General features: G+C 57.9%; 1 protein-coding gene across 9 annotated transcripts in view; it reads left to right on the top strand.

The window, feature by feature from the left end:
- TOM1L2 (target of myb1 like 2 membrane trafficking protein) overlaps nt 1-8,970 on the top strand; it is a 109,847-nt gene extending 100,877 nt beyond the window's left edge. For 6 of the 9 annotated variants that reach the window (XM_069481928.1, XM_069481927.1, XM_069481924.1 and 3 more), the window contains 3 exons: nt 3,607-3,666; nt 6,326-6,362; nt 7,375-8,970. In XM_069481928.1, the coding sequence (XP_069338029.1) occupies nt 3,607-3,666; nt 6,326-6,362; nt 7,375-7,523 (246 nt within the window). In that variant the 3' untranslated portion in view covers nt 7,524-8,970. The remainder of the gene's footprint in view (nt 1-3,606; nt 3,667-6,325; nt 6,363-7,374) is intronic. The other 3 variants (XM_069481926.1, XM_069481925.1, XM_069481921.1) reach the window with 1 other exon arrangement.
- Nucleotides 8,971-17,388: the final 8,418 nt, after the last annotated feature.

Raw genomic sequence — 17,388 nt, 5'->3', positions numbered from 1 at the left:
CTCTGCAGACCCCTTGGACCAGCCTTCAGCTGGGATCATGGCCCGAGAAGATGCTAAAACCATGGCACGTCAGAGCCGACAGTCTTCTTAGCGATCTGCTGGGCCAGCCCTTTGTCTGAGATGAGGGTGCTGACACCTCCCGGGGGCCTGGTGACTCACCCAAAGCCACAGGGCAGAGACAAGGGCCCCTGAGACTCAGTGCAGTGTCCCCTTCTCCAGCCAGGGCCCCTCCGCCATCGGCCTGGACAAGGGAGTCTCCTCTTCCCCTCAGCACTTCTCCAGTTCATATTGTCATAGCAGTGCACATGTGTACTGTGTCTGATAGCACCTACATTATTAGAATGAACTTTGCCCGCTTATGATACTCACAAGGCACTTATTTGCCAGGGCAGGAGGTCTGAATCGCTGGCTGCAAGACAGTGAACCCCTGCCTTACATTGTGTAAGCCTCGCTCTTAACCAACACCCTGCTCCACAGCGGTTCCCGCCCTGAGGCCAAGTGCCTTTCATGCTGAAACGAGTCAGTTCCAATAATTTCTGACATCCCTGGGTTTGGGAATTAGAAAACAGAAGCCCAGCCTGGAAGTGAAGGGATCCTGAGTCATGAGCGTTAGGAGCTAAATACAACCTGGCAGTCACCCTGTTGCACAGAGGGGGCGACCAAGGCCAAGTGCTGCCCTGCCCTCTCCTGCTTCTCCACCCAGATCTCTGCGGCTTCTTAGGACAGAGGAAGGTGGGAACTCTCTGGTGAAGAAACTGGGGTGAGAGAGAAGCACCTCTCCCCAGGTCTGGCTGCCAGTGAGCGCAGGGTCCAGGGGAGCCTCCCCCACCCGGGGCTGCCCTCCTCAGCCTGCCCCCGGGCTTGGGCTGCAGGACGCCTTTCCATAAACATACTACTTATTTGGAAAAACCTAGGAGAGGGAAGAAAAGGGTTCCCGTGATCCAGCTTTTGGGGAATTTTTTTTGAGGGGATGAGTTTCTCAAATACCACTGTTTCTTTTCTGAGTATGCTGGCTCTCAAGATTAATCTTCAAAGAAGAAAATTGGAACGTGATCCCAGGCCTCAAGGGATTTATTTTTTAACAGTAACAAAACAATTACAATAGAAATCTGAAGTTTAAGGCCCACGACCCCTTAATGGCTTTTTTTCAAGCCTTTGCAACCCATTGAAAAGCTTAGGCTATCTGATCACAACTTCTCCTGAGTGGATAGAAGCTGGACAGGTGTAGAAAAAGGGCCAGTGTGCACTCTAACAGCTGTTGTGGGGTTTATTTGCTCTTTGGAGACGCAGCTGACTTTCTAAGCTTCAGTTCTGGGGACTTAGCGTGACACACATCCTCCCAGAGGCCAAGCATTCTGACTTACAGGCACCAAGATCATGAAAATTGGCATCTCCTGTTCCAGGAACGTGTCAAGGCAGAAGGCCTGCCAGCAAGTGCGAAATAGCAGATCGCACCCTGCTTGTGTCTGGCCACAAGGAAGTCAACACCTGCTTTTGTCGACCAGTGATGGGCAAGGTGGTGCCCACTTCAGGCACTGTTAGCACATCCACTGGACACGCGAACGCCCTCCCCAGTGAGTGATCACATGCTCTGTGTCCCTAGGATTCACGTCAGCATGATAAAGACTCCCTGATATTTTTTCAATTCAACATTCTTAAGTCCCCAGTAAGTCAAAGAGATAAAACAGCAACATAGACAGGCTCTTCCTAATCTGTCATGACAGACTTGAGCCTTTCTGAGAAACGTGGGCCGCCCATGTTGGGTCTGAAGTTAGGGCACAGAGCACGCTCCTCAGAGCGAGGGAGGGAAGCGCTCCGGTGGCCCTGCAGGCCTGCTCAGCCTGCTCCGATTCCACCTGCCAGCGGCCGAGGCAGCCGGTGTCACCCCCCAGGACTGGAGTTGTCACATCAGGGCTGGTGATATGCATTCTTTGTTCTTTCCCTTTGTGAAGGTCACGTTATTTTTTACATTTGGTGAATGCTGAGGCAGTCCTCTTACTGCTTAGTTTAACTTTATTTTTACCTTAGATCACACTGGGGTGAAGCCAGGTATGGACACAGTGCTGGCATTTTTTTCTAGAAATAGTGGGCTTGGCCGGGCACGGTGGCTCACGCCTGGAATCCTAGCACTCTGGGATGGCAAGGCGGGTGGATCGTTCGAGCTCAGGAGTTGGAGAGCAGCCTGAGCAAGAGCGAGACCCTATCTCTACCAAAAAAAAAAAAAAAAGAAAGAAATCAGCTGGACAGCTAAAAATATATACAAAAAATTAGCTGGGTGTGGTGGCGCATGCCTGTAGTCCCAGCTATTCGGGAGGCTGAGGCAGGAGGATCGCTTGAGCCCAGGAGTTTGAGGTTGCTGGGAGCTAGGCTGACACTACGGCATTCTAGCCCAGGCAACAGAGTGAGACGCTGTCTCAAAAAAAAAAAAAAAGAAAGAAAAAAAATAGTGGGCTTGCAAGTGAGCCCCCAGAAGGTACCTCCCAGACCCAGAGTAGGTGAGGCGGCAGGTCACCTGGATCAAGGACCGTCTCCCCATTTCTCCAGGCTGGGAGCCAACATTCCATCAACATGGCTTCTAGGGGATTAAAGGTTACCTCCACTTATCACGTCATATCTAACAGCAGCTTTAGTGTTATTAGCCACATGCATTTTTCAGAATCTCTGCCCACAAGGCCGCTGGCACAGAGGCCCAGGTGTGGCAACTGCCCAGGCACCCATGAGGTGCGTCATTTGTGTGGGGCCCAGTCACACCTCTGGCTCCCTGGCTGCTGCTCCCCGTTCTCAGCTGAACTTCTCTTCTTTGACTGCCGTGGCGCAGACGCCCCGGAAAGCTGGGAAGAAAGGATGAGACTAAAGGAAGCTGTTGCATTCGGGCCTGCTTCATGATTCTTTCCCCCTAAAGAGACACGGAGACGACTGAAGCCTCACAGTCCCTTTTGTCCTCAAAGCCCTCACTTTTGCTGTGTTTCTGCTGGTGGTTAAGGGCGCCTGCCTCTGTCCCCTGAGCCACACCCAGGCTGACGGAGCACGTGGCTCCTGGGTGCCTCTCAGAAACGCACCAGGACACATTTCGAAATACCTGCAACGTCTCCCAGGGCTGGCGCTGCCCTGACCCCCTGAGCATCTGCACCTTGCTCTGGGCAGGCTGCCACTCAGCCTCCCTGGCACGTCAGGGGCCTCTCTCGGCTCCTCCAGTCACCCCCCGGGGCTGGGCTCAGCAGTGGACAGTCAGCGTTCCTCACGCTGTCCCGGCTGTTGAGCTCAGAGTGAGGCTGCAGGACGGGGCCTCCCTAAGGTGAGAGGGGCTGGGCAGCCGTGAGGGCCGACGCACGTAGTCAAAAAGTTCTCCATCTCAAGAACTCGTACTGCCGCCCGCCCTGCCGGGCAGCCGCTTCTTATAATTTGCTCCCCATTGCTTTCCTCACCTGCCATTTCACATGTGGCTGCCCTGTGTTGCCTGTGCGTGCCGTGCCAGTCGTGTTTTTTGCTCTGTGTACATTTTGGTTTCGTTTGGGGTTGCTTTTGACGATTTCCTTTGTTCCGGTGTTCTGTCTCCCTCGCCTGGCTGTGCGGGGCTGCCTGGCCCACCGCTTGCCGCCTCCATAGATCCCCGTTGCGCAGCCCTCTGTCATGGACGACATTGAGGTGTGGCTCAGGATGGACCTGGTGAGACTCGACTTTTATATCTCGTGTGGGGTGTGGAGAAGCAGAGGCTCTTCTGAGGACAGGCCTCCGGGGACACGGCCCCCAGCCAGGGTCGGTGGAGAGGGAGGTGCAGGGCAGGCCCAGCGTCTGCGGCCACCAGCTCGCCACAGCCCACCTGCCGCCCCAGCGCTCGGCCACGGTGCGGTGCCGGGGAGACTCCCAGGCCCGGTGGCCAGCCGTGGTGGGGAGGCCTCCCGCACCCACACGGCCCTGCCGGACACCAGCCCAGGGAGGTGGAGCTGGGGCGTGAATCCAGCTCCAGCTGCTCCAGAACACACATTTGCCTTCCCCGCAGTTTCTTCTCCATTTCAGGGGTGTGTGTGTGCCTTTTGGGGGGGAGGGGTTCTTTTTTTTTTTTTAATGTGAAATATACACACAGTGGTTTTGTTTTTAATTCACTGTCATTCCCCCTGCCTGATTTTTGATTCAAAACAACCCCTGGCTGGATACGGTAGCTAATGTCTATAATCCCAGCACTTTGGAAGGCCAAGGCGGGAGGATTGCTTGAGGCCAGGAGCTTGAGACTAGTCTGGGCAACTGCCAGAGCTGGTCTCTGGAAAAAATTAAAAATTAGCTAGGCATGGTGGTGCATACCTGTAGTTCCAGCTACTTGGGAGGCTGAGGCAGGAGGATCATTTGAGCCCAAGAGTTTGAGGTTGCTGTGAGCTATGGTGATGGCACTGCACTCCAGCCTGGGTGACAGAGTGAGACCCTGTTTCAAAAAAAGAAAAAGAATCCCTGCCCAAAAGACCACTGTCTCCATCCTAAGAGATGGGGCAAGGAGATGATATTTTGCATCTGAAACCAGCAGCAGGTCCTGAGAAAGGAGAGCTGGTCCCTCTCTGTGTTTGTTTGTTTGTTTCTTTCTTTTTTTTTTGTTTTGTTTTGTTTTGTTTTTTTGAAACAGTCTTGCTCTGTTGCCCGGGCTAAAGTGCCATGGTGTCAGCCTAGCTCACAGCAACCTCAAACTCCTGGACTCAAGCAATCTTCCTGCCTCAGCCTCCCACGTAGCTGGGACTACAGGTGCACACCACTATGCCCAGCTAATTTTTTTTTATTTTTGATAGAGACGGGGTCTTGCTCTTGCCCAGGCTGGTCTCGAACTTCTGAGCTCAAGCGATCCTCCCGCCTCGGCCTCCCAGAGTGCTAGGATTACAGGCGTGAGCCACCGCGCCAGCCTCCTCCCTGTGTTTCTTACAAAGCACTTTCACTCAGCAGCCTGGTGGGGGGACAGAGTGGGGGTTACTGGCCAGTGGCTGATGGAGGAGTGCACCTGGGAGGGGAAGTGGCTCGCCCAGGGTCATGGGCTAGTTGGATCCTCCCCCAGACCTGGAGACACTTCATCTCTTGCTCCTAGCTGCCTCCTCTTCAGGGGGCCCTGTCCCCAGAGCAGAGTAGCCTCTTGAGTTCTTTAACCACAGGGTCAGCCTGGCTTTCTGTGGGATGGTGACTTGGCCACCTCCCACACTAGCACAGCAGCCCTCAGGTCAGGGCCTCTTACTGCTCTGGGCCTCCTCCCTGGAAGGCCAGGCTTTCCAAGGACACTCACTGCCAAAGGAGGCAGCCACCCAGGTATCAGGAGAGGAAGGAAACATCCCATGATATCCTTCCTAAGGGAGTGCCTCGAAAAGAAATAGTTTCTGTCATAGAAGCCAAGCAAGAAGGGCCAGGGTCCTCACCTTCTAAGGGGGTACCCCAAGGTCAAGACAGGGAAGGGACTTGTCCAGCAAGGCTACACAGGTTAGTGGCAGAGCCAGGAAAAAACCCAGGTCTCCTAGACCAGCCTGGGGCCTTGTCAATTCCCCACCTTGCCCCTTCCCAGTGAGGCCCCTGCACACGCCACTCTTCCCCGGTCCCTGGGCAGCTCCTTGAGCTCAAGAAACTGCTGCATTCTCCAAACAAGATCAAGTCAGATCCACTTTATAAGAATGCACAGAGCCTCGGCAGCTCCTTCCAGAGCCAACAGCAGGTGAAGGATCTGGGCCACAGGAGGAGGCTGGTGCAGCTCCTGGGAGGCCACAGGACATGGCTTCCGGAGGGACAGCCTCACTGCCACAGCACCTACTGGGTGCCAGGCTCTGTGCCGTGGCTTCATGGCCCTGGTCTATCCAGGCCTCCTGCTGTCTCCAGCTTTGGTTGGACAGTGTCTTCCCAGAACCCCGTGGCTGGCCGCCAGTGGGCACTGTGCAGGGAAGCACATGCAGCGACGCTGGCTGCGCCTCGGCTGAGCCTGCTTGTGGCCGCCCCTCTGCGCTTCTCCCCAGCGCCTCGAGAGTGCTGGGCCAGGGGACCTGCCCTCTGCAGCCCAGGCTGGAGAACCAGCCTGCGCTGATTTTGGACTTTTTCTTTCTGGCCCTTCTGGGGGAGCAAAATCTAGAACCTATTTGGGTTTTTTTGTTTGTTTGCTCTTGCTTTTGTTTTTTAAAAACAAAATATCTGTTTCTCCGATAAGAAGAGCAGTGCTTCTTTTACAAAGATCCAGAAACAGAAAGAAATAGGAAATTTTGCTCTGGCTGCCATGGGCAGTGCCACCCTGGGGTGGCCAAGGGTGGGCAGAGTTGGCTGGGCAGGTGGGGCGGGGACCAGTGCCGTAATGCCGCTGTCTCTGCTCCTCCCACAGAAGGGCGACGACCTGGAGGAGGGCGTCACGAGTGAAGGTATGGCCTGGCTGATGGCCTTATAGTGCCCCTTTGCTGCTCCCACCCAAGGCTGTGCAGGGACCAGCCCGGATCACCATGAAGCCCCTGCTGCCAAAGCACCTACTGTGTCGGGCCCTGAGCCACGGGCTTCAAGGGTGGCTCGGTCCCGCCCAGGCCTGTTGATGTGGGGTGTCATTTCTCTCATCTTGCTTATTGGGAAACGGAGGTTAGAACATGTGACTTTCAGAGGGTCACAGAGCTAGTGAACAGTGTGTGCGGACTGCCATCTGGGTCCCGAGCCCTGGATGCTCAGTCCCGCTCAGACGCGTGTGGCACAGTTCACAGGGTGTACAGGGCGCCGAGGGCGGCTGAGCCCGACGGAGGGGCGTCCCCGGGCCTCAGCTGAAGGGTCGAGTGGAAGCAGCGGGGGCTTAGTTCTCCCACGCAGACCCCCACATCCCACCTCCCCCGCTCCTCACGTTTGCCTGCCCGGCTCCTGCTGCCCCTCTGCCCTCCCAGCCCACCAGACCCACAAGGCCAGCTGCTCTGCAGGCAGGGAACCGCCAGAGGCCCGGGGCGTAGCTCTGGTGCCCGCGTGGGCGTGGAGCCGCCCCCTCCCCCGCCTCCTTCCCCAGCGTCTCTGCAGTCTCTCCCCTTGGCGGGAGAGGGTGGGGTAGGTGCGATGGGCCCTGCCAGGTGAATTAGGAACTCGCCCCTCCTGGAAAATGGACAAACCTCCAGATGGGCGGCGCAGCAGGTGCGGCAGGTGCTCTGTGCCCTGTTTCCAAGAGCCGTTCCCTGCAGGCCTGTGGCTGGACACAACTGGGACCCTCCCCCACACTGCCCGCCACCAGCCCTGGAGGTAGCGGAAAAGGAAACAGGCTGGTCCGTAGGCAGCGTCCCTGGCTCTGGCTGGCTGCTGGCCCTGCCACCCCTGCCTGCCCCCTGCTGGGTGGTACAGGCCGGAGCTGGGAGGCTCGTGCTGGGGTGACCCCACCAATCCTGGCCCTTGCCTTGGTTTGTGTTGCAGAGTTCGATAAATTCCTTGAAGAAAGAGCCAAAGCTGCTGAAATGGTTCCTGACCTCCCCTCACCCCCGGTGGAGGCCCCCACTCCAGCCTCAAACCCTCCTGGCCAGAAGAAGCCGGAGCGGTCAGAGGATGCCCTCTTCGCCCTGTGACGGCTCTGTGGTTTGCCTCCCCAGATGGCGGGTCACCACCCGCTCGCTGTGGACACCGGGCACTGGCAACTCCTCCCATCCCCAGCCCCCACGCGGCCTGCACACCTGTGTCTCCATGGAAATGCCACCGTGTCTGCTCCCAGGCCTCCCACTAGTCAGGATCAGCTTCAGCCACCTTTTTCACTCTGGGTGGTGGGACAGCTGCAGCCAGAGGCCCCTCCCTGCCCTCCCCTCACGGCCCCGTCTGCCCAGGTTTCCTCCCAGGAAGAGCGGGCAGAGTGGCCCAGCCCCAGGCAGGGCAGCCCCTTGGCACCGTTTCCTGAGCAGACCTGGACGGTCTTTCTTCCAGCCACCCACCCACCTACAGAGAAGGGGCGGCCCCGGCCCCCTCCGTGTGCCCCACCTCCACCTGGCACGCCCGCCCTCCCGTGCCCCTCTCTTCCAGGAGGGGGTTTGTGCTGCTGCCTGTGGAAGAACAGGGCACAGTTGCACCCGCAGGCCTGGTCTCCTCCTTGGACTGTGTGTCCCCTTGTGGCACGTGGTGTGGCAGGACTGTAGAAGGCTCTGTGGGTGCCCACAGGGGGTTCTTTTACCTCCTCGACCCTCTCCATCACTCAGCTGCTAGCCCGAGCCCACGCATGAGCTGGCTCAGCAGGCTCCTGGCGTGGGAAGGGCCACAGGCGGTCGGGAGGGCAGCAGGGGTGCCGCTGAGATAGCTCCACCGGCCCCGCCTGGCCCGGCACACCCTGCACGTTCACACGCACACCTGGCCCTGGTTTGTGGAGAGGCTTGCTCGGGGAGGCATGTCTGGGAAAGTGTCGTGGGTTTGTGAGCTGCCACACTCGGGGCTTTGGCCTGGCCTGTGGTAGCCGCACACTGCTACCTCCAGGGCCCAGCCGCAGACAGCTTTGCACCGTGCTTGGAGGTTCCAGATGACTGAGTGGCCAGAGCAGCACTAAGACCCCTGCACTGCTTCTCCGTCTGGGCCTCGTCCTCCCACAGACTGTCCTGACAGCCTGACCTCCTCCCACCTCAGATGTCCCCTGGCCACCAATTTGCACCCTCTCCCCAAGCCAACCTTGAAGGCTGACAGCCTGGGGCTGAGCAGATGGAGGCTGGTGACACCTGTTCCCATCCTGTGTCCTCGTTGGTATGATCAGCCTGTCCCACCTGGCAAGATGGCCTAGATGCTGCAGTGGTCACTGCCAGAGCACTAGCCCAAGCAGGGAAAAGGGGCCGGGTGTCACCTGAGCAGAGACCAGTGACGTGGTCTCTGGGGAGCAGTTAGGATAGAGACTGCAGCCAGGAGTCATGCCGAGCACCAACAGTTCCAACAGGGAGTGGGGCGCTGCCCGACCCAGAAGCCCGTGCCCAGTCTAGCACCCCTCCAGTTTCCTCCAAGAGGGGGCCTGCGGTCTGGCTGGGGGCCCATCTGGCAGGACCAGCTGGGGATGTCACACTCCAGTTCCTCAGGGGATGCCCAGGAAGCTCCTCCCCGGAGCCTGGCCAGCCTGATTCCAGCCCTGCCCTGTCTAGCAGCACGTGCCACAGCCGCCACCTCTGCTCTCCGACTCAGCCTGTGCCTCTCTCATCAGCGTTTCTCAAAGGCAGAGCCCCCTGAGGCCATCTTGGATGTTGAGACTTGTGAAGACAGCTGGCTTGACTGGAGCTGCAGAGAAGGTGGCTGGAATGGCCTAGGTGTACCCAGGGACCCCAGCCCTTCGGCACGGTCTCTGTGAGGGCCAGAGCCAAGCCTGTGGCAGTGGGCAGTGGGACCTCGGGCAGCCAGACTGCTGCAGCCCCAGCACCATAGCACCAGGCCCAGTGCCCTGTGAGGGCAGAGCGCGCCTCCCTGCCTGGGCAAAGGGAAGTCCCGCAGGCCAGGAGCCTGCAGGCTCTGAGAGCGAGAGGGGCTCCTGCAGGGCACAAAGCTGAGGCAGGTGCCCCCCTGGGAGCCCCAGCACAGCCGTTCCTAGTACCCGTCCCAGAGCTGCCCCCGCCCCCGCCCCGACTCCTGCTGGTGGGCCAGGCACAGCTTGGAGAAGCCCGGCTGCCCCATGGGCAGCAGGTGGTGGTGGAGTCATGTGGGCTGGCAGGAGGCCACTGGCCATGCATACATGTGTCTCCTGCCTTCCCAGCCTGGAGCCACCCTCCTGGTGGCTTTCAAGCACCTGCTGCCACCTCCTGTCCAGACAGCCACCCAGACCCGACCCATAGGCTGAGGGGATGGGCTCTTGAGGAAGCAAGTCCCGCCCAGGTGCCCTGAGTTCCGCTCAGCCCTGGTGGGGTGTGCTGTCCTGAGCCCCCCGCCCGCATCTAGGAGCACAGTCCTCAGGCCACCTGGTCAGGGAAGAGAGCAGAGCCCTGGCAGGAAAGCTGGACCTGCGCAGGCCACCAGCCTCCCACAAGTGTTAGAAATCACAGATACAGTATGTACTTAATTACACTAAATTATTGCTGGGATTCCTCGTAAGCACTAATTATACCTGATTATAGGTTAAAATATTTATTTTGTCAAAATATTTTCTTGGGAATGTGTTTAACCTTTTCTGTGTTCATTGTGTGCCGAGACGTGGAGACTACCCATTGCCTGCCGCCTACCTGTTTGGCCAGTGGGCGGCAGCGAATGGCACGTGTGCAGTTTGCCCCCAGGCACGGTGGTCCCTGCCCAGGCGCCCCCAGACAACCGAGCAGGCGCACTGTGGCCAGGCTGAAAGAACGACCAGCTCGATTATCAGTGTGCACAGGACAAGGGGTTTTGAAGCCAAAAGGGGTTGTTGCTGGCCTGGGCCAGAGGGAAAGGTGACCGTCTGTCTGTCCTCCCGTCTTTCTGTCTGTCAGCCCCTTTGTGAGTGACCGTGCCTTGGCTCACTGCACTTCCCTCCTCACCCAGTGGTCTCAGGGCCTGTGCGGTCACTCCGCTGCTCTGGAGAAGAGAACCTGGCACCCTGGCAGTCATCCTCAAGGCCCAGCCAGGAGAGTGGTGGCGAGGGCTCTGAGGACCCAGTGGCAGCAGGTGCTGGCAGGGCAGACTGCTGCCGGGCACCACACCCCCACCCTTGGCCCCCACACGGACACCTCTCAGTTGGGTCCAGCCTTCTGGATGGTCCAGTGGGGCCAGGCCAGCCCCTGGATGGCTTGGAGGCACCCACTCGCAGCCTGGCCTCAGCCCCTGGTGCTGCCAGGTGGCCCCCGGGAGCCTCTCCACAGTCTGCTGTTGGGACAGCTGGGGGGTTACAGCCAGTCTTCCCCAGCCACAGAGAAGCGTGTGTCCAGCTCAAAGACACTCCCTGTAGGCCCTGCGGTGCCCTCCTCCCCCAGCACCCGGCTCCGGCCCTTCCTGTCCGTGGGTCCAAACCTCCCCTGTAGCCACCGGCCCCCAGCAGCAGTCGTCAACCCCTAAGTCAGAACTGCTGCTCTCGGCACAAACCTCCAGGCTCCCCTGGAGAGGGGAGTGGACATTTACTTCCTAAAGTTTGCACTTAATTTGTGAGGGTTCTCAGGATTGTCGGGGGCTATGGAAAAGAAGAATGTGTTGAGTTCATTGCCCACTTGTCCCGGAAGTCTGGTGTTCTTGTCACTGTCGTGTGTTTCTATGGGCAGAGCTGGTTCTGGAGGGCGGGTCAGTGTACACGAGGCTCAGAGCAACACCAGAGCATCCACCCACCCCACTGGCCCTCCTTCCAGATCCCATCTCTCTAGTTGAGTTCTTGCATGTAAAATACTCCACAATAAATAAATAATTGAACAAACTGTTCCTGTGTGATCTTTGTCGAGTCACTTGTGACAGTCTGAAGGGTCTGCCAGGTCTAACCACCTGCCCTTAAGCAGAGGCTGCCATGGGGACCCTCGCTCCACCCCTTCCCCACCACCCGAAATATCTCAACAGCCCCTTGCCTGGCCAGGAAAACCCCTGGCACGGCCCAGGGTGGGGCATCAGTGGTGGCAGCTGCAAGCCTGCCACACCTGCCTGAGAGCTCTAGGACCAGACCTCTTCCTGTGTCTCGTCCCAGGGCCCACGCAGGAAGGGGCAGGCCACTCACCCTTGCCCCGAGCACCAAGGCTTTGAGCAAGCAGACCGGAGCCACGCTGACCACCCTCAGCCCCACTCCCACCCCCTGCCCCCTGCTGGGCTCCCACACGGTGGCCAGGCGTCAGCACCTTCTGCAGAGCCCGCCCTAGGCACTGAACTTGAGAACTGCTGCTCCAAGCCAGGTAGACTCTCCCCCTGCTTTCTTTGGTAACAGGTTTATTGAGATAATTTGCATAGCATACAATTTGCCCATTTAAAATGTATAATCAGGTTTAAGTATACTCATGGAGTTGGGCAACCATCACCACAGTCAATTTTATTAATAGAACATTTTCATCCCCCCAAAAGCGACCCATCTCCTCCTATCCCCCCCAGCCCACTCTCCCCCTTTTTAAAAGTCTTCTCTCCTGTCTTCTCCTGTGCTAGGTGGGCGCCTGCAGCTCTTGCTGGGAGGCAGCTGTCCTGGGGAAGCAGGGCCCTGGCAGGCCTAGGGGCGTAGGGGTCCTGAGGGGTGGACTGTGGGAGCCTGCAATACCTGTGCCTTCTCCAGGTGGCTTGGGGAGCCAGAGAGTCCTTTAGTCCCTTTGCCTCCTGGAGCTTGAGGGTGGCCCTCAAGTTGGGTGGACGCATCATAACCCAGTGAACTTGGACTAAGCATCAAGACATCTGCCCAGCCTCCCGCCGTGCGGGTGAAGACACTGAGGACTGTGGCTTGCCTAAGGCTGCACAGCAGCAGCAGCAGAGCCAGCAGCACCGGATCCCGGAGCTGGGCCTCCCAGACCAGGGCCATGGGCGAGCAGGCAGGAAAGACGCCCCCCACCCTGAACACCAGCCCTTCTGGGAGGGTGGCTCAGGATGGAGCTCCCCTACCTGCCTATAGTAGGCAGGTAGGTCCATGGCCACACTGGGACCACCACCATCACCAGCGCAAGCCAGAAGTGGCAGCACCCAGATCCCTTGGGCCAGTCGCCTCCCTGGGCTCCAGGGAGCTCTGCAGAGGCCTTTCCTATTTCTGGCCAGAGTGACATAGAGGCTCCCATACCAGGGGGAGTAGGGGAGTGGGCTTCTGAAGTGGGGGAGGCCTGCAACCCCAGGTCCCTTTGAACAGACAGTATGGACCTTGAGCTCATGCTGTGTCCCAGCCCTGTGCCAGGCACTGTGGGCACTGAAAGAGGCCTGAGCTGTGTCCCTGCCCTGTGGAGAGTAGGCTGGTCCCAGACACCACCATGGACTCGCCAGGACACCTGGTCCGCTTGTGGTTTTAGCTGATGTTCCCGAGAGCCTGCTGTGTGCCAGGTGGGTGCCGGAGGGAAGGGGCAGGGCTGCTCTGGTCCTGCTCCTGGGGAGCTCGGAGCCTGGTGCTACTTCCAGAATCAAGGACACTTTAAGTGCTGGAACCGTCTTCCAGGGCCTGCAGTGAGGGAGGCTCTGAGCAAGTAGCCAAGCCCCAGAGCTCTCAACCTGGGAGCAGCTGCAGTGGGTAGTCCCACCACAGGGCAAGGGAGGTGGTCATGCAACTCTGACTCAACTGACTTGCCTCCTGGCAGGGACTTCAAGATCTCTCAAGGACATTTGCTAAAGTGCATTTCCCAATGCATTAACAGCTGTTCCCAAAAAAGGAGGGGTTCTGTAGGAAATGAAGTTTGGGAAATGCTAGAGAAAAGTTAACCAGCATCAAGACCTCTTTGTCCAGGATGGAGGTAGTTTGTGGCCCAAACTCCTCATTTAGAGATGGCACATTGGGCATTTTTTGATTGTGGCAGAAACTGGTTAATCAGATAGAGGAATTTGTAAGGCTGGTGGCGCGCACCCCTCCCCTCCCTAATGGAAAAAGAAGCAGCCCACGAGACCTGCCAAGGACAATGCCTGCAAGGCCCAGCTAAGTTAAAGGACGACCACACCTGGATGGTTACCCTGATAGGAGTCTTGGTTCTTGGAGTCCACACATACCACCGGCCCTTCCTATTTCTCAATACCCACCCTAAAACTGCAAGGGACAATTCCTTGTTCTCCCCACCATAAATCTTCCTGCCAAAGAAACCCCTACCCCCTTCCCTAAAAACATACACAAACCCACTCAGACTTCTGGGCGATGCGACTTTTCGGGTCTCTCTCTCTCTCCCGAGACCCAAAAATCTCGCCTGAGTCCCTCTCTTGGGACTCGTTACCCTCACCCAGGAGCGCCCCAATAAAGCCTCTTTACTTATCCCTTTCAACTCTGCTCGTCTTTCTTTCTCTGGCGCCGGCCTATCCAAAAAACCTTACAGAATTTATTGGTTAATGTAACTGAAAATCAGCTTCAGGCACAGCTGAATCCAGGTGCTTATGAATTTGGTGAGGAATCTGCCCCTCTGTAAGTCTTGGCTCTGCTTCCCCTGGGTTGGCTCTTCCATGTGGTTGACTCCAGGCTGCTTGCAGCTCCAGGCAGACATCCTACTGGCAGAGAGAGCTGTCTCCTTCCCAATACAGTAGTTCCAGCAAAAGCCTTAGAACCCACCCTGAAAAATCAGGCTGTTAACAGAGGAAGGATGAAATCTGGGTAGACACAAATGACAGATGGTCACTGCAGTATGGATGGAGAGGGCCAGAGATGGGAGGTGGGGCAGAACACAATAGGGGCACAGACTTGGACAGAGACAAACTTCTGGACTTCTCTCTCAAATGCTGCCTCCTCAGCTCTTGGCTGCCTCTCATCCTTAGAACCTGAGAGGAGCTGCTCCCCACCTGCAGTCCCCTCCCCAGAAAGCTGGGAGGCCACGTGGGAACACTGTGGTCCTGTCATGGCTCATGGTCCACCTGCTCACTAGTCGCCCACTGAAGCACCATTGAAGACCCCAGGAAAAGGGTCTCCTTTGGGTCCTGAAGGGGTGAGGGAGGGTAGAATCAGAGACCTCGGATAGGCACGACTCACCCAGAAATTGCATCAGTTTACTTCTGAGGAGCCCCTATCAGACCTTTCTGGGTGGACCCCAGAGGGGTCTGGCCAGGGCCTCTGAGCCCAGGTCAGCCAAAGGAAGCAAAATCTCTACCTTCAGCACAAGGGAGTCGTTGGAACGCTTCTGGATACCGACCGGATAGCGACGGGACTCCACTGTCCGTGTCATCTCCTCCCCACCCCCACGCCTACCTGGGGTTGCAGGCTTCATTGAGGTGCCAAGTCACCGTCTCACTCTGGTCTTCACTCTCCTGATCTGTCCAATGGCATCATGGGTGATACATCCAATTCCCCAGGGGCCTTTTTATTATCAATGTATTCATTTATTAATAAGTGAGGCCAAGGACTGTGGAGAAAGGAGTTCACAGCCCTGACTGAAAAGGGACAGCCATTGTCACGCCCTGGGTTGCTCAACACTTCCATTTTTCAAGAAAAGCCCGAAATCCAGCCCTCAGGTGTGATTGTATACGTTTTGACAATTTAAAGTCATAATCCACTTATGACTGCATTTGGCCTGTGGGAGTCAGATGATACCCGTGGTCACCTCTCACTCTCCCTGCTACCAATGGATTCCCATTCAGTTTGTACTTGGCCTCTCCCCAAACAGCCAGTTCGCCCGCAGGGAACAGGTGTCCCTTCCTTCATTCTCCATGTCTGTGGACCTCACCCCTCGCTGAGTGGCAGGGTTTGGGCTTCGACCAGCTTTTTCGTGTTCACCCAGCTCTCTTGTGGAGGGCCTGTCGAGGCCCATCAGGACCCTGGCGGTGCCCACCATGGTGTGCACCTCAGTGGGGCAGAGCAGGCCACAGAGCCTCAGAGAGGACTGGAAAGAACTTGCCAGCTCACGGCAGAGGCCACACTGGAATCAGAGCACAAGGTTCATCTTGGACCAGAATCATCCATGTCAACAGTCATCTGGCTCCATTTCACACCGATGGAGAAAGAGGGGTGGGGAAATCGTGCTTCTGGCTATTCCTTCCCACAGCTGGCCCCGTCGGCCACAACCTAGGCATGTCCCAGCTTAGCTCCAGCATGGCGGCAGGGGCCTCCGGGATTAGGGAGGGGTCTCAGTAGGCTCCTAGGCAATGCCGAAGGTGGCACAGCCCAGTCCTCCTGCCCAGGGCCTGCCCCTCCACCCACCATGAGCTCGGGGCACCGAGGGCACGGCTAGGCAGGAAGAGTGGCCTGGGAAGAGGCCGTGCCCGTGCTGGACACCGCCCAAAATGGCTCAGAAACCACAGAAGCTGCCCGCCAGTCTCTAAGACGCGGAGAGGAAGCGGGGAGTTGTGAACCCCTCTCTCCCAGTTGGCAAAACCAAGGTCGGGCAGGGGACCGGCTGGGTGACCTGGGCTGAATCCCACGCTCTGGGCGCGCCACCCAGTCCCGACAGCGGGGGGATGCCCAGTAGCCCGCCCCGGTGCCGGGACGCACCTGGCCACAGGCCCAGCCAGGTGTCTGGCCTGGGGGCTGGGCCCGCAGGCCCCCGCCGCGGCCCCCCCGCCCCGGGTGGAGCCGGCGCGGCGCACGTGACCCAGGGCCCGCTCCCGGGAGCTACGCGTTGACGCCGCATCACCCCACTCCGGGCCGGCGCCCATTGGCTGCGCCGCCCGCGCGGGCGGGGCCTGCCTGGCTCGGCGCCCCTGCTCCGCAGCCGCTGCCCCGGCCCGCCCGGCTCCCGGACTGCCCCGGGCACGTCCCTTCGCCCCCCTGCCTCAATTTCCTCTTCTCCTCGTCTGTAAAGTAGCATGGTTGGTAACAGCCCATCCTCCTAAGGCTGCTGGAGGAATGAATGGGTTAATGCAGGAAAAGTGTTTGGCAGACTGTAAGCCCTCAGTGACTGTGGACAGTGCAGGACCTGCTGGCAGGAGTCACTGTAGGCCAGGCCGGGACCCCTGCCTCCTCCTAGGCACACCGGGGTGGAGGGGCTTGTGTCCACGTTCTCTGTGTGTGCCACGACAAGCAGGTTCCCCTGAAAAACCGGAGCCCCACCCTCACCTTGAGGGTTGCCCTGGTAATCCCAGGCTGTGGAGCAAAGACGTAAAGTCCTTTCACCCATTTCTTTGGAGCGTGCCCCACGGGGGCTTCAACCAGGCTTCAGTTTCAACTGGCATTTTCTGGGCTGTAGGTCTCTTGTTGACCTTGATTTACCCTCTTTCCCTGTCCCCTAACTCCTGCAGTTGTGGAGTGCATTTTTATTGAGCTATGCTCTTTACATATGTGGTGGTCATTTACAAAACAGTGAGGCTGGGCCTGGTGCGGTGGCTCACTCCTCTGATCCGAACACTCTGGGAGGCCGAGTGAGGCAGGAGGATCACTTGAAGTCAGGAGTTTGAGAGTTGCCTGAGCAAGAGTGAGACCCTGTCTCTACTAAAAATAGAAAAAGTTAGCTGGGTATGGTGGCTTGTGTCTGTAGTCCCAGCTGCTTGAGAGGCTGAGGTGGGAAGATCACTTGAGCCCGGGACTTGGAGGCTGCAGTAAGCTGGATTGGGCCACTGCACTCTAGCCCAGGCGACAGAGTGAGACTCTGTCCCAAAAAGAAAAAGAAGAGTGAGGAGGATCTGTTGCGATGATGACTCCAAAACACCCTACCTGCCTCTGCAGAGTAACTGCAGGAAGGAGTATTGCCGTTTTACAGGTCTAGTGGCTGAGACTCAGAAAAGTGAAGTGGTTTCACGTCAGACAGCAAGCAGGTGAAAAGCTGCCTGGCTCTGAAGAAAGTGGTTTTTAGGCTTCACCCAGCACCACCCCTGCCACCCCTCTCCCTGGGAAGGGCTGTTTAAATTTTCAGGAAGTCACCAGATTCATAAGACCTCCTGAGTGTCTCCTGGGGGTGGTGGGTAGGGGGTGGGGTGGGGGGACTTAGGAGAGACCATCTGTGTTCCCTGCATTCCCCAGCA

The sequence above is a fragment of the Eulemur rufifrons genome, chromosome 9 (genome assembly GCF_041146395.1).
Source record: "Eulemur rufifrons isolate Redbay chromosome 9, OSU_ERuf_1, whole genome shotgun sequence".
NCBI lineage: Eukaryota > Metazoa > Chordata > Mammalia > Primates > Lemuridae > Eulemur > Eulemur rufifrons.
This window is presented reverse-complemented; position numbering and strand designations above follow the sequence as displayed.